The sequence below is a fragment of the Mustela putorius genome, unplaced genomic scaffold (genome assembly GCF_011764305.1).
Source record: "Mustela putorius furo isolate JIRA1106 unplaced genomic scaffold, ASM1176430v1.1 tig00003976_pilon_pilon_pilon, whole genome shotgun sequence".
NCBI lineage: Eukaryota > Metazoa > Chordata > Mammalia > Carnivora > Mustelidae > Mustela > Mustela putorius.
Genome location: NW_025422118.1, coordinates 5,253,502 through 5,274,486, shown reverse-complemented (window position 1 = coordinate 5,274,486; position 20,985 = coordinate 5,253,502). Strand labels below are relative to the sequence as shown.

General features: G+C 45.9%; 1 protein-coding gene across 2 annotated transcripts in view; it reads right to left on the bottom strand.

Annotated features, from left to right (window-relative positions):
* Positions 1-2,856, bottom strand: part of RAB11FIP1 (RAB11 family interacting protein 1) — a 32,577-nt gene extending 29,721 nt beyond the window's left edge. Inside the window, exon 1 of one of the 2 annotated variants that reach the window (XM_004758247.3) lies at positions 2,390-2,856. In XM_004758247.3, coding sequence (XP_004758304.1) covers positions 2,390-2,766 — 377 coding nt within the window. In that variant the 5' untranslated portion in view covers positions 2,767-2,856. The remainder of the gene's footprint in view (positions 1-2,389) is intronic. The other variant, XM_004758248.3, reaches the window with a different exon arrangement.
* Between the last annotated feature and the right edge of the window lie 18,129 nt (positions 2,857-20,985).

Here is a 20,985-nt window from a genome sequence, read left to right as displayed (position 1 = left end):
CAGAGACCAAAATTTGAGCTTCTGTTTTGTTGCTGGTTTTTTATACCTAAGGTGGAGTCAAACCTTTAATAACTAGCTCAAATGACTTTTCTAACCCAACCAGTTTCCTTCTGGTAAACTTCCGCTTCTTGTTATATATCTCACTCTCCAAATCTCAGCTATCTCGAGCGCCCAAGGAACGTACTGGGGCAGCTGAGAGGCTTGGTTTAACTAGGTTCCCCTCGGAAAGTCCCAGGAAGCGGCAGATGGAAAGTTTACAATTTCACCTACTGCTGAGGTGGCAAAGAAGACTTCGTTTGCAATTATTGGTGGTGGGGTCGAACCCAACACATCAACTAAGCATCACTTTCCTACAGGTTGATACTGTGACTAAGTGGTAATCAGCCCATACCGTAGAGATAGGAGTAACCATCTAGGTTCAGAGTTACATTAGAGAAGAGGACAGAAATGAAATTGCAGACCTCTGAACCCTTCCTAAAAATAGGGAACTTAAGATGATTTTTGTTTCTCACAAAGCAGTAACAGAACCTTTTGAGTCTACACACCGGCCCCAGTAATCCAGGAGCCCAGAAACATCTTATAAATATCAATTAAGCCTGGCAACAAGCTCCATGTGTAAATAGGGAAATCTGGGTGTTTAGAGACGGAGCAACCCAAAGCCTAACAGTGAGTCAAGACCACAGTGGGCACCAGACCCAGGAATCTGGAATCCTTCTCTCTGGTGGTGACACACGGTCTTTCAAGGGAATAAAATGTTCACCCGAGAAACAGACGGCAGAGACAGATGATAATATCCGCGCATCTTGGGACAGAACAAGACAACGGATGGCCAAATGGCACCCAGTTGAAGCTGGAAAGGAAGCCAACCCAAGGCCCCAAATGTCAGTCAAATGGAAAATCAGCATTGCTTCAGCGCCTCCTCAGCAAAGGCACTGCTCACCTTATGGCTTGTAAGTTAATGCCAAGAGATACCCTATCCATCCTCACCTCAAGGCTCTCTATTTTTATCTGATTTGAATTCAGAAATACCTATTCATCTTGGGCCAGATAAGTGAATCAGGTATTCCATTTGCAAGCACGCAAGCTGAAATTGGAACCACGAGGCAGAAAAGGGAGTCTGGTAACATCAAACCCTCTGGCTTTTTCCGTCCCCTCCACCAGGGAAAGTTAAAATACCATTTATATCTAAAACACGCAATGTGAATTCATGTGCTTCACAAGCTGTAGGAGTTGTGGTAATATGACTGATTTGCATATGTAAGGTCCAGCAAAGTAACCAATTATGCCAAGGAGGCCAGTTTTTGATACAGTACGTGAGCACAATCAAATGTTCCATAATCAAAGGCTCCATGGCAAACACCTGCGAAAGAGAACAAATAAATGGGTGACACCTTGAAGTGAACTGGGTGGTGCCCAGCTTTCCCTGTGGGAGTGAGATACCCTAGCACACAACTCTAGACGGAAAAGCTACAGGTGAGCAGCCATCCTTTCAGAATAGGACCAGAGGGAATCCACAAAGGCAGAGAAGAAACAATGTCTACCTCCCACTGTAGCTGGGCCAAGGGCAGACACAGGCTCTGCCCAGCACTGGGAAATCCTTACTACCTTGGGGCTCAGGGGAAACAGTGTTAAAAATTTTCAGTGTGAAAGTGAAGACCAAGCTGTTCTAGAGGCTTTGGGGCCCGGGGTGGGGTGGGGGAAAAAAGGGGAAGAGGGAGAGGCAGATTCTCTTCACTAACCACGTAGGCAGTAGTGGAGGTGGGGGTGAAGATTCTACATCTCTGGGTGGCCTCCACCCCGCATTGTAATGCCCCAGGTCTGTCCCTGGGTGAACCTCTAAGGCCACAGTGTCAGTGGGGTTCACCCTCCACCTTGATCCTCCCTGCTCCCGGACCCAGCCATTCCCAGCTCAGTGTCTAGGACAGTGAAATACCCAGGAGGCTTTCCACATAAGCCAATGAGTGTTTCAAACATCCACACTACCCACACTAGGAAGAAGAATTCGTCAGCCTACATGTATTTCCAATTCATCGAAAATTCATAAAGTGCTTACTAAGTTCCGGGCGCTGAGCGACGTCCCTACAGATTCAAAAACACCCCAGGTACTCCCCCACCTCCACCCTCAGCGCCGGCTTCAAAGAGCCCACGCGCTGGGAGAGCTGGGGCGGGACAACCCAAGGAGAAGTTGAACCTCCGTGAGACTATGATTATCGTCCACGGGGATCCCTGACCAAAGGCCTCTCTCCGTCCGTCCCCTTGGGACACAGCGGCGCGGTGACTGCCGCACTCGCTCTAAAAGAATCTCGGCGCCCAGCCTCACGTTCCCCGCCCCGCACTGCCCCGCTCCCCGGCCCGCCGCCCCCTGTCCTCTCCCCCGGCCCGCACTCACTGGGTTTTCCTGCGTCCCTGGTCCCGGTGCAGCTCCCGCAGGTCCACCTCGGCCCGGCCCAGGAACTTGTCCAGGCCGAGCAGCGCGCGGTGCAACACGGTGAGCTGCAGGGTGGCGGCGGCCGCGGGCGCGGCCCCGGCGGACAGCAGCGGCGGCAGTTCGAAGGTGGCCTCCTCCCGCCACACTGGCGCGCCCAGGCTGCGCTCCGACACCGAGGTGGCGTACTTCTCCTTGCCCACCTGGATCACCGCGTACGCGTCGCTCGTGCCCCCGGGGCCCTTGGCCCGCAGGCCCCGCGCCTGCAGCACCGTCACCTGCACATGCGTTGGGGACCACACGGACCCCGGCCCCCGGCCCGCCGAGGCCGCCAGGGACATGGTGACGGCGCCGCAGTGGGCTACAACACGAAAACGCTACCGCCGCGATCCGCTGCCTCTGCGGCCCGCCCCTCGGCCCCAGCCTCTTTAAGGCTTCCGGCCACGCCCCCGCCAGGGCCCGCCTCTCCCCACCCGCGCCGCCGCGCCGGCCCCGCCCACCCCACCTGCCTGAGCCGCGCGGGCCTCAGGCTGGCGAGCATCGGGACGCCGGAGGCAGGCGCGGCCGGGGCGGGGCGGGGCTTGGAGAATTCCGGTACGAGGGGTGTTGGTTAAGGGATGGGGTCCCCAACTGCCAAAGGTCGTACGGCCCAACCGGAACTGACCGGGGCACTGCCTGGGGAGCCAGACCTCATTCCCAGTCCCGCACCGCCGACCGGCCGGTGTGTGAGCTGGCACAGATTACTTAACATCTTTTGGTCTCGGTTCCTTCACCCATAAAATGAGATAACAATCTCCTCCTAGTGTTGCTGTAAAAACGATAATGTAGCCCCGCACACGGTGAGCTCTCAATCAGGGGCAGCTGTGAGGGCGATAATGAACGCGATCCCAGATTCACTGCTCTTTGATTTTAGCCAGCCGGTAGCTTACTCTGGAGGTGGGCGCGTTCTGGGACGGCGCCGGGTGAGTGGGGAGGGAGGAGGATCGTTTGAGGGCCTGAAGAGGAGGAGGAAAGCGGGTGGGGGGCGGTCAGGAGGTGATGTGGGAGTGTCCTACTATTTTGCCCTGCCCTCGCCAAATAAGGTGAGGCTAAGAGGCTAAATTAGGGAAGGGGAATAAAGGAGGAACTGAAAATAGGATTGCCAAACCAGACTGCAGGAGAACCGAGTGCCACCCCGTCTCCATTTAGTTCCCCAGCTGTCCCGAGCTGGATCCTCTTCAGTCTCTCCCTGCTCCTTAATTCTGGGCTTCCAGTCGTTCACTTCCTTATTCCAGATGTCCATGGGATTGGCAGATTCCTTTCATTCCCAAATCCTGGTGAGTTACTCACATTTACCCCATGGGTAAACTTCCAGGAGTCCCTGTCAGGGCAGGGACCAGGTGGTGACTTATTTAACTTGTTACTTCTGTAACCCCTGGCAGAAACCTGGGTACACCGTAGGTCCCCAGGGAATGCTATGGAATTGAAAAGTGTGCAGGTTGCAGCATCCCCCCCCCAACAACCATGAACACACAGTGTATCCTTTTCCCATGGAGGAAGTTAGAAGAGGCATGATGCCTGAGGTATGCAACTGAGTGTAGCTCCTGTGTGGGAAAGACCTGATACTCAGTATGTTATAAATATGTAATGGTGATAGAAAAGGGAAAGGAAGGAGGCATCAGACAGGTAAGTGATGGCAAGCCCTAAAAGAACTGTGCTGTTTTGGGGCCACCTCTGCTTCTTGACTATCTTTTGGTGTCATTTAACCTCATGGGTCCATTTATTACCATAAAGATTTACTGAGAACTTACTTGGTGCCCATGCTAAGAGCTATGGAAAGCACAAAGCCCTCTGAGCAAGATCCAGTTCCAAGGCACACCATGACAAATGCTATAAAGGAAGTCCCAGGGGCACCTGGGTGGCTCAGTCAGTTAAGTGTCTGCCGTGGGCTCAGGTCATGATCCTGGGGTCCTGGGATGGAATCCCACATGGGGCTCCCGGCCCAGTGGAGAGTCTGCTTCTCCCTCTGCCTGCTGCTCCCCTTACTTGTGCACTCTCTTCCTCTCTGACAAAACCTTCAAAAAAAAAAAAAAAAGAGGAAGTTCTATACTAATAAAGTGCTTTGGGGATTTTGAGGTTGGAGTTATTTCTCTAAGCTGGTGGATTTTTTTTTTAAGGAAATGACATTGTGCTGGACTCTAAAGCATATACCAGATTTGACAGGCAGAGAGGGGGACACGAGGTGAGAGGGGGCAGCATTTCAGGAAGAGAGAACAGAACAGCCTAAGGAACAGTATGGGGGCCAGAGAGTTAAGTTCATGGCACGTTTAGGGGTTATGAGTACCCCCTTGGGGTTGGAATGTGGACTATTTTAGGAGGGCACTGGGGTGGATGGTAGAGATAAGACAGCCCAGGTAGGTGGACCCAGATCCTGTAGATCACGAACACCAGACTAAGGAGGTTACACCACAGCGTTAGGCCGGGGTGAGCCATCCTTCAGAGGGTTTTGGGCAGTGGTGTGAGGAGGCTGTGTTTCACGTCGTAAGGCAGGTATGAGCAGAAGTCACCCAGCGGCCAGGATCATGGCAGGTCACAGCCAGGTGCCTTCCATGTTCACCTACGGCCTGTCTACCTCGGGCCCCACTCCAGCGTGCCCCTTACCCGTACTTGCTGTCTATTCCTGGCTGGTACTGTATTCAATAAGGCGTTGACTTCCCTTCTCTTTTTCCTACCTGTGGACTGCTCCATTACATCCCAGCCGGACAAAGTCAGAGATCTGAGGTCCAACACCCCCCTGGGAGTAAAGGTTTTCAGCTCTGCTCTCCCGTCCGCCCCCACACTCACATGGTTAGTGCTGCCCCACAATAAAGATAGCAAGGAATGAAACCTAGCCGGACAGACTCACAGGCTGAGAAGAACACCAAGCATCCTTCCCTTCATGGAAAGGATTAGAGGACAAGGATGGGGGGCGAAGGGGAAGGAAAAATTAGGAGTACCGTGTGACCTCATGTGTTTGGGTTTCTGTCAGACACACACAGGCTTTGTGGTTAAAGCAGAGATGGTGGGTTGGGGGGGAGGGTAAGGCTGTCTCCCCCAACCACGAGGAAAGCAAGATCAAGATCTCTCCAGACACTGGAGGCTGGCAGGGGTTAACTCAGAGGTGTGGGGGCTCACTAGAGGTTGGAATTAGAAATAACCTCGGGAGCTAGAGCGAAGCCAGGAGGCAGATCCCCAGATGTACCTGGTGCTAGAGTGCCTTGGTGGCTGTTTTCTCCCCTCCTCCAGCTGGAGCACATTGTCCCTCCAACCTCACTTGCTGACTGCCCGGAAGTAAGTCTGTCTTCCCCCTAATTTTAGAGCCCCACAGTCCAGGCCGGGGGTGTGCAGATGCAAAGACAAGGAGCACGAGAGGGCCTGTTCGCTACCTGCCCTCAGAAGAACCCCCCTGGGCAGCCCTCCCACCCTCTCCCACAGGCCAGGCGGTCCTGGGGCAGCTGACCCCTCGCAGGTTCACTGCATTCCGGGAGTGTTTATAAACACCTCCCACAGCCAGGGTGCGGCAAGTTGACTTCTGGTTCCTCTCACCGGCCCGCCTCTAGCCCTGACTGAAAGAGGAAAAGAGTTTCTGTTGGCTCTGAGCACGTGGACAAGGTGCCTGGCAGGTTGGACTGGCCAGGTTAGCCACCTGTCCTCCTCCCAGAGCAGCAGAACACAGCGTGCCAGGACTCCCAGACACCAGCCGTGTGGTTAGAAGACCAGTGCAGATTTGCTTTGGGAAGCAACCAGGAACAATCCCGCAGGATAAGGCATCGTGTAGACCCACGCTGTGGGTAGGAGGAAGAGCCGGCAGAAGGAGAGATGTTTATCACCCTGCCACTGCCAATCACTCCTGCCCACAATTCCTCAGTATACCCCCAACCGCAAGAGAACTCACTCAAAAACCGCATGGAGGGAGGGACCTGGGGAGCTCATTCAGTTAGGCTTCTGACTCTTGGTTTCAGCTTGAGTCATGATGTCAGGGGCATGAGAGTAAGCCCTGCATCAGGCTCTGCATTCAGCATGAGTCTGCATGTCCCTCTCCCCTGCTCCTCCCCATCCTCAAAACAAACAAACAAACAAACAAACAATAAATAAATGCTCTGAATGGGCTAATGTACTGTCCCAAAGGAGGAGCAGAAAGAGGCTGGTAATGGTTGCTTGTATTTCTCCTTTACCTTGGACTCTGGGGTGTGGTGACAAATGTCCACACACATGACTCATTCACTAGAGTGCTTGTAAATAGGATTCTGGCTTCTCCGGGTCCAGCTGCCTCAGACTCTTGCCCACTCTGCTGACCAAGGAGACCACTTTCCGGGTGCCGGCTCTGGGAGCAAGGGGCTCCTACCTCAGGGGTCTGTGAGCCAGGGGAACAAGTCCCCAACATCTGGGTCTCTTTCCATTGCTCCAGTGCATGTGGCAATGTGGAAGTTAAAACTATGGCCACACTGTAGGGTCTGGGGGGTTCAGCTGGTTAAGCGTCCGACTCTTGGGTTTCTGCTCAGGTCATGATCTCATGGGTTGTGGAATCTAGCCCTGTGTAGGGCTCCACGCTCAGCAGGAAGTCTGCTGGAGATCTCTTCCTCCTGCCTCTCCCCCAATGTGCATGCACATTCTTTTCTCTCTTTCCCTCACATAAATCTAAAAACACAAAAAATAAAAAAAAAACAGCTATAGCCACACTGGACAGAGGATGGTCTCAAGAGGCCAATGGCTAACATTTCCCCCTTTCCCCCTATTATTCTGTTTAACAAAACTTGCGTCATAGATAACACGAAGATGTTATCTTTCCAATTTGCTGAGTGTCTCCAGAGAAGGAGCTTACCACTACAGACTGCAGAGGGAGACTACAGACCTGTATTTTCCTCCCCTTTCTCCACTAAGCCTTCCGCGGTGCCCCTCCCATTCAGAACGGCTTCTGGTTTCCTAGCTTCTTTCTTAGACTCTGATTCAGCACTTACTCCCCTGTACGCATCTCGAAGGCCGGAAACGTGGTCCTTACCATTTCCGGCTCTCCCAGGGCCTTGCAAACAGAAGGCAGGTCAGGTTAAGTGGGAGACACAGAGACAACTCTGAAGCCTTTTAGCACCCCCTGACATAAGCACCTTTCAAAAATTTAGGTTTATTTTATTCTGATTATAAAAGAAAGATGTGTTCCTCCTCGATCCTAGCTGTCCTTCCCCTTCCCGGAACCAGTTTCATGACGTATGAGAGGAGAGCGGACGCTCTGAGCGTTTATTCCTCCTTGAATCGGCCCATTGGAAACCACTCCTCAGGATCCTGTTCTCCTTCTGGCCTCTTCCATGTAAGCCACGAGCCTCCCCTTTCCAACTGCGGGGGACCTCTGAACACAGAGCCACAGAGGCAGAGCTGGCCTCGAGGTGGTGGGAGCAGCCCCCACCCCCCTTTCTTCTCTTCCCTTTTGACACCACAGTGCACAGCATGAGGCTGATGGGTATGTTGACTTTTGACCCTCAGGAATTATGATCTAAGCCTGGAAGCCTTAAGGCAAGCCCAGTGTTTGACATTTCACCAATTCTAAAGCTGGGGTGGGGTTAGGTGGGCACAGCCAGAATCAGAGTCCTTACGGAGAGGTCCCCTCTACGAGGCAACCCAGGTCCAAACGGTTTCCTGAAGTACCCTCTTCTTCCCTGCCCTTACAGTCCCTCTGACAAATCTCTGCCTGACTTCAGGAAACACTATCCCTTACCTATCCTAGAATGCATAATGCTTTTCATAGGTCTAAGCTCTTGTCCTAAGCCTAATCATTCACTCTGGAGTAACATTGCCCACTGCCATCCCAACCACCAGCCCTCCAAGTTTGGGGGACACCTTCAGCCAGGAAAGTCAGTGACACTAAGGGCTTATAGAGGGGTTTGGGAAGGAATTATGAAACAGCACAGTCTCTGGCACCATTGGGCCCCCCCCCATTCAAGTTTCAATCAAAACCCATTAGACTAATATGTATATGTATATACATATGTATGTATATATATGCATATATATATATTTCCCCAAAGAGACAGTCCTGAGAGATGGTATAGTCCCTAAACCCATAATGAGAAAGAAAATAGTGTTAATCATTCACAATTTTTAAGAAACATAGGTATTGAAATCTAATATACACAGAAAGTAAAAGAAAACGTGAAGAAGGTAAAGAGGAAAATGTGCTATAAACATTATCTGTAGAAAAGTGCATAGAAAAGTTCGGTGTGGTGAGTCTTCCCCACCCATATCAGGAAAGAGGGCAGTATTGGCACGTGCAGAAACCATGCTTGCGTCCCTCTCGGTCACTGGGCTCTCCTTCTTTCCGTTGGGTAGCAACAACCATCCCAGCTTCTGTCCCCTAGGTTAGTCTTGCTATTTTTGAACATTATCTAAATGAATTGTACACTAGGTGTTTATTTGGGGTCTGGCTCCTTTCACTCAGTGTTATGAGAGTCAACAGTGGTGTCCATGTAGCAGTGATGTGTTCATCTTTATTGTTTTAGAGTCATCTATCACAATTTATTTTTCATTCTACAGCTGATAGACATTTAGATTGCTTCTAGTTTGGGGCTAGTAGGGGGCTGAATGTTTCCCCAACAAATATATGCATGTCCTGATCCGGGGAACCTGTGAATGCTGCTTGTTTAGAAATCAAGTTTTTGCAGGGGCACTGGGTGGCTCAGTCAGTTAAGGGTCCGATTCTTGGTTTCGGCTCAGGTCATGATCTCACCAGTCATGAGATGGAACCCCATGTTGGGCTCTGTGCTCAGTGGGGAGCCTGCTTGAAGATTCTTTCCCTCTACCATGCCCTCCAGTCTCTCTCTCTCTCTCCCTCTCAAATGAGTACGTCTTGAAAGAAAGAGAGAGAGAGAGAGGAAGGAAGGAAGGAAGGAAGGAAGTTAGTTAGTTTTTGCAGATCTAATTAAGGATGTTGAGATGAGGAGCTCATCCTGGATTGTCCAAGTGGCCCTAGATCCAATGACAGACATCCTTAAACAGATGGATGAGTCAGAGAGGTTTCACAGAAGGGGACAAGACCAAGAGAAGGAGGCATCGGTTGGAATAATGGATCCACATGCCAATGAATGCCCATAGCCAGCAGAAGCTGGAAGAGACAAGGAACTGAATTTCCCCCAGAGCCTCTGGAATGAGTTTAGCCCTGACACCTTGATTTCAGACTTCTGACCTCCAGAATTGACAGCGAAAGAATAAATTACTCTTTTAAACCACTGAATTTGTGGTAGTTTGCTACGGCAGCCACAGGAATCTAACACAGAGGTATTAAGAATAACTTGCTGCACATTCTTGAATGTCTTTTTGTACGTATACACATACATAAACACACACACCCCTAAGAATGGAATTACCGGATCGGGTTGGGTATATGTTTAGTGTTAAGAGATATTGCCAAATAATTTTTCAAAACATTTATACCAATTTATACTCCCACTTGCGATGTTTGGGAAATCTAGCTTCTCCACATTTTTTGTCAACCTCGGCATTGTCAGTTTTGTGTTTTGCCCTTCTGGTAGATGTGTAGCAATTTTAATTTGTCTTTCCCTGATGACTAGTGAGGCTGGGCACTTGTTTATTGGCCATTGGCATATTTGGTCTTTTGGGATGTGCTATGCAGGTCTTTGGTCTGTTTTTCTTTTCTATTGTCTATGTTCTTACTGATTGGTAATATTGATATATTTGTATTACATATAATATATAATTTCTATATTTCTATTATATATATATATATATATATATATATATATATAATTCCTTTGTCCAAAAATGCATTGCAAATACCTTCTCCCACCCTGTGGCTTGCCTTTTCACTCTCCGTAGCTTTCCTGGGTGAAAAATACTTCTGTTTAATGAAATTTAAGTTATTTGTCTTTTCTTTTGTGGTTAGTGCTTTTTGTGTGCTGTTTAAGAAAACTTTGCTGCCCCAAAGTCACAAATATACTCTCCTTTGTAATCTTCTAGAAGCTTTATTGCTTTACCTTTCACATTTAGGTTAGCAATCCATCTGGAATTAATTTGTATGAATTGTTAAAAGATGGGGGTGCCTAGATGGCTCAGTGGGTTAAAGCCTCTGCCTTCGGCTCAGGTCATGATCCCAGGGTCCTGGGATTGAGCCCCGAATCGAATCGGGCTCTCTGCTCAGCAGGGAGCCTGCTTCCCCCTCTCTCTCTGCCTGCCTCTCTGCCTACTTGTGATCTCTGTCTGTCAAATAAATAAAATCTTAAAGATTTTATTTATTTGATAGAGAAAGAGACAGTAATAGAGGGGACACAAGTAGTGGGAGTGGGAGAAGCAGGCTTCCCACTGAGTTTTTTTTTTAAGATTTTATTTATTTATTTATTTGACAGAGAGAGAGATCACAAGTAGGCAGAGCAGCAGAAAAGATAAAATCATGACTCTTACGCAGATATAAAAATGAACAAGTTAAAAATTTATTTAACTTATTAAGAAGAAAAACTGGCAAGATGTTTCAACCTGTTCAAAAGTGAGTCCAAAGAACAGATACATTCATAGGTCAGGAATATTGAAATGAATATGCAAATTGAGGCAAAGTAAGTCTTTCCATGAGGGTGGGGAGATGGTGTCCCTCCACCAGACAGAATTTATTTTCATGAATTTTGCTATCAGCTATCTACAATTTTATAGAGTTATAAAATAGTTGCCATAAAATCACCATCAGATAACCCAGAGGTTGTGCTGCAAAAATGCAGTTTTCCATGGAAGCATAAATTTTCCCAACATATAGTATCAGATAGGAATCAGGATTCTTAACGTTTTTCACAAACATATCCCATAGACCCAGCACCATTTACTGAAAAACATAACTTACCCCTACTAGCTCTTCACTGTCATGGTTATGTGTGGGTTTGTTTCTGATCTCTATTCTGGTCCATTTCTCTACTGGTCTGTACTTGAGCCAATGTCGCATTGACTTATTATTTTAGCTTTCTAATACTTCTCAGTATCTACTAATGTAAAGACTTTAGCTTTGCCCTTCATCCATCCAGATTTCTTGGCTATTCTTGGTCCTTTGCATTTTCCTATTCATTTTAGAATCAACTTGTTCATTTTTTAAAGATATTTTATTTATTTGAGGGAGAGAAAGCACAAGTGGGGGGAGGGGCGGAGGCAGAGGGAGAAGCAGACTCCCCACGGAGCAAGGAGCCTAATGCAGGATTCGATCCCAGGACCCTGAGATCATGACCTGAACCAAAGGCAGATGCTTACCTGACTGAGCCACCCAGGCATCCTCAACTTGTTCATTTCTAAGATATAATGAGACAAAACAAAACAACAAAAACGTGCTCAAATTTTGATTGAGATTGCATTGAATTTATAGATCAATTTGGGGGAAATTTCACTTCTTTACAATAGAACCCTTCAAACAACGAACAAGATAGATCCTTTTTAAATTTACTTTCTCTTAATATTTGTAGCTTTCTATGTAGGTCTTATATATCTTTTGTTAGCTTTATTCCTAGGCATTTGAAGTTTTGGTGCTATTGTAAACAGTATCTTTTCACATTTTCTTTCTTTTTTTTTTTTTTAAAGATTATATTTGTCAGAGAAAAAGAGTGAGCACAAGCAGGGAGAGTGGCAGGCAGAGGGAGAAGCAGGCTCCCTGCTGAGCAGGAAACCTGATGTGGGACTCGATCCCAGGGCTCTGGGATCATGACCTGAGCCAAAGGTAGATACCTAACTGACTGAGCCACCTAGGTGTCCATATGTTTTCACTTTTAATAGCCAGTCATAATTTGTAAGGCCTCTCTGATCCTGGGTGCCTGGCTGGCTCAGTTAGTAGAGTGTGCAACTCTTCATCTCAGAGTTGTAGGGACAAGCCTCATGTTGGATGTAGAGATTACTCAAAAATAAAATCAATGTTCAGTTCTTCTCCTTCATTTTCCCTCTCTTCTCTGACATACACCAGCCAGTGAGGTCCTGGGGGCCGAATAGGAAAAAGAGGGCTCCCTTGAGAATGCAAAGAGATGACTCCTTTGAAAATGGACCATATTAAATTCTTAACCTAAAACCTTCATTCACTTCAGTTTTTTTTTTTTTGTAATAACAAGCCTTCCTTTATTTATTTATTTATTTAAATTTATTTATCTGACAGACAGAGATCACAAGTAGGCAGAGAGGCAGGCAGAGAGAGAGGAGGAAGCAGGCTTCCTGCTGAGCAGAGAGCCCAATGTGAGGCTCAATCCCAGGACCCTGGGATCATGACCTGAGCCGAAGGCAGAGGCTTAACTCACTGAGCCACGCAGGCGCCCCCCTTTATTTATTTATGTACTTATTTGAGATATTATTATTCATATAACATGAAATTCACCACTTAAGTGTGCTGTGCAGGGTTTTTTAAGATTGTCGCTATATTGCACAACCATCACCACCTTTTAGTTCCAGAATATTCCATCACCCAAGAAAGAAACCCCATGCCTCTGAGCCTTCAGTTCCAATTCCTCCTCCCCAGCCCCTCGTGACAACTAACCTGCTTTCTGTCTCTATGGACTTGCCTTTTCTGTACATTTCCTATAAGTGGGATCATACAGCCTGTGGCCTTTTGGGTCTGGCTTCTTTCACTTAGTCTCAGGTTTTCAAGATTCATCCAAGTCAAGCATGTGTCAGCACTTGATCTGTTTTTATGACATTATCTCTGTGCTCACATGGGAAAGGAGCAAGGATTGGTTCCTAGGAAATCTGGAAAGCAAAGACAAGTAGAAAAACATAAAACAAAACAAAACAAAAATTTATATCCTGTCTTGGAAAAATAGGAACAGAAAAACATGTTTCTTTGTTTGTTTTTTACAAAAGTTTTTAGTTTCTTTTTTTTTTAAGATTTCATTTATTTGAGAGAAAGGGCGTGAATAGGGGGAAGGGGGAGAGGGAGAAGCAGGCTCCCCATTGAGCAAGAAGCCTGATGGGGGGCTCAATCCTGGGACTTCAGGACCATGCCCTCAGCCTAAGGCAGACACCTAACTGACTGCGCCACCCAGGCACCCCCCCTGCCAAAAAAACCAACGTTTTTCTAGACACACTTGTCTTTACATGCAGTTGAGTTATACTGTACACACACTTTTGTATCCTATTTTTCTCATTTTATTGGAATATTTCATATACTTAATTTCTAACTTATTTAATTTCATCATGTGAATGTATACTAGTTTTTTAACTATCTCCTTTTATTAAACAACTAATACTTCTCATGAAAGTGTGCATGAAACACTGCCCATACTTAGATTTATTTCCTTAACATATTTGCTGATGATATATTCTGGGAAATAGGTCAAAAGCTGTGTATATTTTTAATATTCATTATTCATAATGACAAATATCACTCCCCCTCCCCCAGCAATGTATTGGAAAAGTGATTTCCCCCATCCCTCTCCAATACTGAGTATTATACACTTTTTATTTCTGTTAATTTGATAGATTAAAAGAGTTATTTGTGCATTTATGCAATTATAAAATGTATAATTTGCATTTCTTTGATATCTAGAAAGACTGAATTTTTTCATGTGTCAATCTTTATATTTTACATATGAAGTGTCTGTTCGTATCCATTGTTCAATTTCTTCACTGGGGTCTTAGCACTTGTTTACTAAATTATAAACATCCTAAGGTAATACAAACATTGACCCTTTGTATAGCTTCTGATAATTTATTTTTCCTCCATTTTATTGTTTACCTTTTAACTTGGTCAATAATTTTCCATTTTTACGTGGTCAAACATTTTCTTTTGGGGCGGTGGGAATAATGTTTTCCATTGCCTTTAAGCTGAGAATGTCTTCCTCCCTCTGGATATGAGATAAATATTCACTTACATTTTCACATGGCCATTTTTGGCTTGAGTTTTTACTATTTTGCATGTTAACCCTTCTAGAATTTATATTGGTACATGACGTAGATTAAAGATAAATTTTACTTTTTCCCATGAACTATTAACTACATATTAAAAGATAATTTGTTGAATAAACTGACCTTTCCCTAATTGGATCTATAATCCTTCCTTATCATGTAATAAGTTCCTATATTTCAGGGTCTGTTTGAAACACCTAGCCTGCCGGAATGATTCTAACCATCTTAATATATAAGATCCCATCAGCTTACCCATTTCAGGAACTTTCAAGAAAAGGAAATACATACATTGGAGAAGATAACCTGGATAAGCCCTTCTTTGCTTGATTTTATTGAATTCTGATATCACAAGAAAAGGTCAATCAGTGTGATACAACACATCAATAAAAGAAAGAACAAGAACCATATGATACTCTCAATAGATGCTGAAAAAGCATTTGACAAAGTACGGCATCCCTTCCTGATAAAAACTCTTCAAAGTGTAGGGATAGAGGGCACATACCTCAATATTATCAAAGCCATCTATGAAAAACCCACCGCAAATATCATTCTCAATGGAGAAAAACTGAAAGCTTTTCCACTAAGGTCAGGAACACGGCAGGGATGTCCATTATCATCACTGCTATTCAACATAGTACTAGAGGTCCTAGCCTCAGCAATCAGACAACAAAAGGAAATTAAAGGCATCCAAATCGGCAAAGAAGAAGTCAAACTATCACTCTTCACAGATATGATACTATATGTGGAAAACCCAAAAGACTCCACTGCAAAACTGCTAGAACTTGTATAGGAATTCAGTAAAGTGTCAGGATATAAAATCAATGCACAGAAATCAGTTGCATTTCTCTACACCAACAACAAGACAGAAGAAAGAGAAATTAAGGAGTCAATCCCATTTACAATTGCACCCCAAACCATAAGATACCTAGGAATAAACCTAACCAAAGAAGCTAAGAATCTATACTCAGAAAACTATAAAGTACTCATGAAAGAAATTGAGGAAGAAAAGGTAGTATCTTCTAAAGGTCCATACCCTGTCCCCCGCTAAACTACACTTAAACAATCCCCTAAGGCATTCATGAACTAAGGAGGACTTCACTGAAATGATAAAAACCTGGGATATTTTTATCAAACATTAGGAATCTTCTGAGGATTTATATCTAATAGGAAGAAAAGAAGAATACAGGAAAATATATTCAGTGGTACTTTCCAAAAACACATGAAGAAAGGAAGGATGACTTATGTTTTAATGGTCCTTGACTAGATCCTTGACTTCATAAAGGAAGACAGACAAAAACATCTTACAAGTCGTGAAAAATTTTATGTAGAAAACAATTATACAAACAAATACAAAAATTAAACCATGACAAGTGCTACAGAGCTATCTCTTTTCAGTATTTTTCAAGTTATTTTGACCATGATTTTTCTGTCAAATACATCTGACATCTGGACCTACAGGAACTAGTACTCCAAGCTCTGAGAGTAACATCAGGAAGATGAGTAGAAATTAAGTGGGTAAAGAGGAGAAGAATGGTCTAAGCAGAGAAAGTGTGTGCAAAGGCCCCGTGGCAAGACAGAGCAAGTGATTATAGGCATTGTAAAAAAGCCTACCTGGCTGGAATCTAAAGAGCCAAGGTGATCATGATAGGAGACGAGGCTACAAGAGTGATAGGATACAGACCGTGTATGACCTCAGAGGCCACGGCAAGAGCACTTCTCTCAGGTTCAGATTTGGTCTGAAAAGATCACTGGCTACAGTGGAAGGTATATAGAAATAGGGCTGAGCTTGGCTGAAGACTAGTCAGGCTATTGCAGTAGTGCCAGTGAGAGGTTATGGCAGCCTGGACTGAACAGGAATGGTAGAGATGGAGGAAAATGAATGCAATCCAGAGACTGCAGACAGTAATTCCACAGGACATACTTAGTACCCTTTCTGGGCCATGCACTGTTCTGGGTCACGAAGACACAGCAGAAAACAAGACAGGCCAGGTCGCTGCCCTCAGGGAGGTGATGTTTTGGCTCCAGGTTTCTGGCTTGCATAACTGCATGGACAATGATGCCATCGACTGAGATAGGGAATCCTGGAAGAAGGATTGGGGCTATTTTGGACACATATAGCTTTGGGTCCTTTTGAGACACCCCAGAGGATGGCAAATAGACTGTTGGAAATTTGAATCTGGAACTCAGAGGAGAGGTCTGACCTGGAAATATAAATGTATTTTCTCCATTGGGCCTAGAACCAAACTGAGAGATAAGAAACACGCCATGAAGGAAGGGTCTCTGTGCGTATAAAGCTGAGTAGAAGTTGTGCAAGAATTCATCTCAAATGACACCATCGTTGCTTACTGGATACTTACAATACACTGAAAAATCACATTATATGAATGGTCAGTTGCTACACATCTATACCCATGTATATATACCTGTGTCATACCTATACATAGGTAATTTGCTTATACTTCTGATAAGTTTTCCTGTTTGTGTTACTATTTTTTTTCTTTAGTGATCCTAAACTTCCTAAATTGTGACAATAATGATCAAATTTTATATTATATTATGTATTATATATAATATACAATATATATTATATTTATATTAGTTTATATTATATCAATGCTTTATATTATATTAGAATTATTTAAACCTATGCCTACTCATCACGAACTTCTGGGGGATAGGACCTTGTCGAAATTTCATCGTTTGCCCTCGAGTTCTATATTCAATGGATAAAATGAAAACTTTTTTCTCCCTCAGATTCATTCATTCATTCCATTTATTAGGAGTCCAGATTTGCATCTGTGCATACCTGAACACACTCATCACAATAGCTAAAATTGTGCACACAGCACAAATAATCATTCCTTTGTTACTTTAATTCTTGATTCTATTACCTTGCATGTTTATATATATAAACATTTCTTTCTTTATTTATTTATAAAAATATTTATATGTGAACATTCAAAGTAAAAAAATTAGGAATTAAAGTAACATATATACACATATTCCAGAATATGTGCGTGTGTGTGTGTGTGTGTGTATGTGTTTGCATCTATATATATCTACTTCTGTTAAAGAAAGTCCCAGTCACAATTGTACTTCTATTCAGATGTACAAGAGGCCAATCTGGGTAGTGCAGTGAGAAAAGGAGTGGTCTGGGTATCAACGGGCATAAATCTCAGTTTACGTTCTTCAGCTCTGGGACCATCAGCAAGTAATTTAATCACTTCCAGCCCGAATACTGTGCACAAATGGCGATAAATGGTCTCTATGGTCTCTTACATCTCCAAGATCCTTTGAAATCCAATTTGATAGTAAAAAATGGCTTTTCAACACTTCGATGCCTCCGACTGCAAACCTTTGATTGAAATACCTTGGAAAAAGCAGTAAATTCTTCTAAGTATTGAGTATGGCTACATTCATCTTCTAAGATTGCAGGAGGGCTGGGGGCAGGGCCGGGGAGGTAGAATGTGTGACTTAAAACTGAAAGCCAACGTTGGTGCTGGAGTTAGAAAGCATCATGTGGTTTGGAAGTTGCTCTAGGAAGGGGTGCTAGCAGGACCACCCTGTTGAGGAAGGGGAACACGAGGTCTTGCATTTTGACAATTGTTTCGGTTTGTACCTAGTGTAAGAATATGACAACTGGGGGCACCTGAGTGGCTCAGTTGATTAAGCCTCTGCCTTCAGCTCAGGTCATCATCTCAGGGTCCTGGGATCAAGCCCCACATAGGGCTTCCTGCTCCATAGAGAGCCTACTTCTCCCTCTCATTTTCCCTCAGTGCTCTCCCTCCTATCTCTCAAATATATAAATAAAATCTTTTTTAAAAAGGGGAGGGCCTCCGTCGTTAAGTGTCTGCCTTCTGCTCAGGTCATGATCTCAGGGTCTTGGGACGGAGCCCTGCATCGTGTTCCCTGCTGGGCAGGGAATCTGCTTCTCCCTTCCTCTACCCCTCCCCATTGCTCATGCTCTCTCTCTCTCTCTCTCTCTCTCCCCAATAAATAAATAAATAAATAAGACCACCAGCCTAGTCAGCTTTCATATGAATGTTGAAGTCACCCCGTGGTGCGTAACGGAAAATAAAATACCAGGAGCTACCACTTAGATGACCGAGTTTCATGTTATTTTCTACTTATGTTTTGCTCATCTAATGGTCTTTTTCGAAGTCGTTTCAAACGTTTGGGTCTATGAGTTTAGAGTTCTGCAGGGAGCATGAGGGAAAGGTCATGAGTTCACAGTAACAAATGGTTAAAGGGGCACAGCATTCCCAGCCCTCACCCCACACTAAAGCTGGTGGGTAACAGCAGCAACCCTAGCAAGCTGCGCAGGGGGAGGCACAGGGAATGCCAGGAGTCTAAGGTCAAGTCTGCGGTCCTGTCGACTCTTTCCACGAGGAGACAGATCTTTTCTCTACTGTGAGTTGTGGAAGATTCTGGATGCTATGGTCACTAAGGGGTGTAGTCATTTTCTTACATTTGCACAAGGTTTAGCCAATATCAAAACATCTGACCTTTCGGAGTCAGGGCTTTTCTTTCTGTTTATTTGTACCCTGCCCTGTCTCCAGAAGGATTTAAGATTGTTTACAAAATCACGTAAGTGAAGTCAAACAGCATAAATTAGAACACCCTGAGAAAGGTGAGGCAGAGAAAAACACGGATAGGGACATGAACGCGTGGAGAGTGAAACAGGCAAGCGTGGAGTTGCAAAGGCACACTGGGTTTTGGCATGTTGGGCTTTTTAAAAACTTGCTGAAGCTGTCAAACCAGTGTTGTGTTTGCATTCCCCAGAATCCTGTCATTGTTGGGGACAAAGCCCAGCGACACAATCAAATCCAGATTCACTGGATAGAAGGAGACCTCCTACCTCATCCAGTGCCCTAACCCAACACAAAGCACCCGGTTCCCCAACTAGTCCCCATGGATGCTTTCTGGAACCTGCGCTCACTGGATACGAGCCCCCCATTTAAAACTACAATTAAGGAGAGGTTTCCCAAGGGTTTGGTCTGTTTTACAGCAGAGTCCCAGACTCCTCGGAGCAGCCTGAGCTTTCTGAAGAATGGGGAGGGGGGAAGTTCCAGGAGCTGGAGGAGCAGGCAAAGCCATGGAAGCTACCTTAAGCTGGGTCCAGGGTGAGTCAGCCCGGCTGATGGAGGGGTGTGGAAGAATGCCTCAGAATTTCTTTACCCCTCCCAAACTGCTGGTGGCCACCACCCAGGATTTCACCTGAGCCGCATTCCAAAGACATTTGGGATACCAGCACAGGTGGGAACCACACTAAAGGACAGATCCCAGCCCTCCCTCCTTCCCAGGCCAGCTGAGGAGCCCTGAAGAGCTTGAAAAGGGAGATTCCCATCTCCCACACCCTCCTCTGCTGCGGCCCCAGGAAAGGACAGACTTACCAGGGTAGGGACGCCTGACTTCTCCAGTTCAAGGTTCAGGTTTCCGCTTCTTGGGCTCCCAAGTTTATTCAACAGCACCACCTGCTGTTTCCTAAGTCAGAAATCAGGCAAGGGCCGCACTGGGTGTGAGCCTTAGCAGACAAACACTTGGGGTGGAACGCGTTTCTCCCTCACAGGGCCTGTAAGACTACTAGAAAAGCAGAGGGAAGGCAGGACACTCCTGCAGGCCTGCTGTATGCCCTCTTCTCTACGGCCCCTGCCTCCCTCCTCCACACCAGTCCGCCCCTTGTCAAAACCCACCAATTTCCCACAGCTTTCTGCTAATTCTACCACCAGCACCACCTCAACCATCCCTCTGACACCCACTTAACCATTGATAAAGCAGCCCCTGGACCCAAGATCTTTCCCTGGCTTCAGCACTTCCTGTTGGGAAGGGGTGGTTAACTGCTTAGGGTCGGGTAGGGCGGTAGACCCTTAAATGTTCTCACAGGGTACACCCTGCCCAGTAATTTTGTTTAAAAGATTTTATTTATTTATTTGACAGACAGAAATCACAAGTAAGCAGAGAGGCGGGCAGGGGGGGTGGGAGGGGAAGCAGGCTCCCTGCTGAGCAGAGAGCCTGACAGGGGGCACCATCCCAGGGATCCCAGGACCATGGGATCATGACCTGAGCTGAAAGCCAAGGCTTTAACCCACTGAGCCACCCAGGCGCCCCCAGTAATTTTTTTAAAATCATGGTCAAGCACACCTAACAAAATTTACATTTTCTTTTCCTTAAAAGATTTTTTTTTTGACAGAGTGAGAGAGAGATTATGAGGGAGGAGGGAGAGGAAGAAGCAGGCTCCCTGCTGAGAAGGGAGCCTGATGTGGGGCTCGATCCCAGGACCCTGGAATCATGACCTGAGCCAAAGGCAGGTGCTTCACCAACTGAGCCACCCAGGCGCCCCTGAAATTTACATTTTCAAATGTGCAGTTCAGTAGGGCAAGTAATTCAGTGTTCACAACTCTTCATCTGGACCCTGGTACCGTTTTCCACACCATTCTCCCCCCACTCCCAGCCCTCTTGCCCCTCTTCTAACTCAAGTTCTTCTTCATTGCCATATATTTAAAAAATTGATCTCTTGAGGGGTGCCTGGGTGGCTCAGTGGATTAAGGTCTCTGCCTTCGGCTCAGGTCATGATCCCAGGGTCTTGGGATCGAGCCCCGCATTGGGTTCCCTGCTCAGCAGGGAGCCTGCTTCCTCCTCTCTCTCTGCCTGCCTCTCTGCCTACTTGTGGTCTCTGTCTCTCAAAT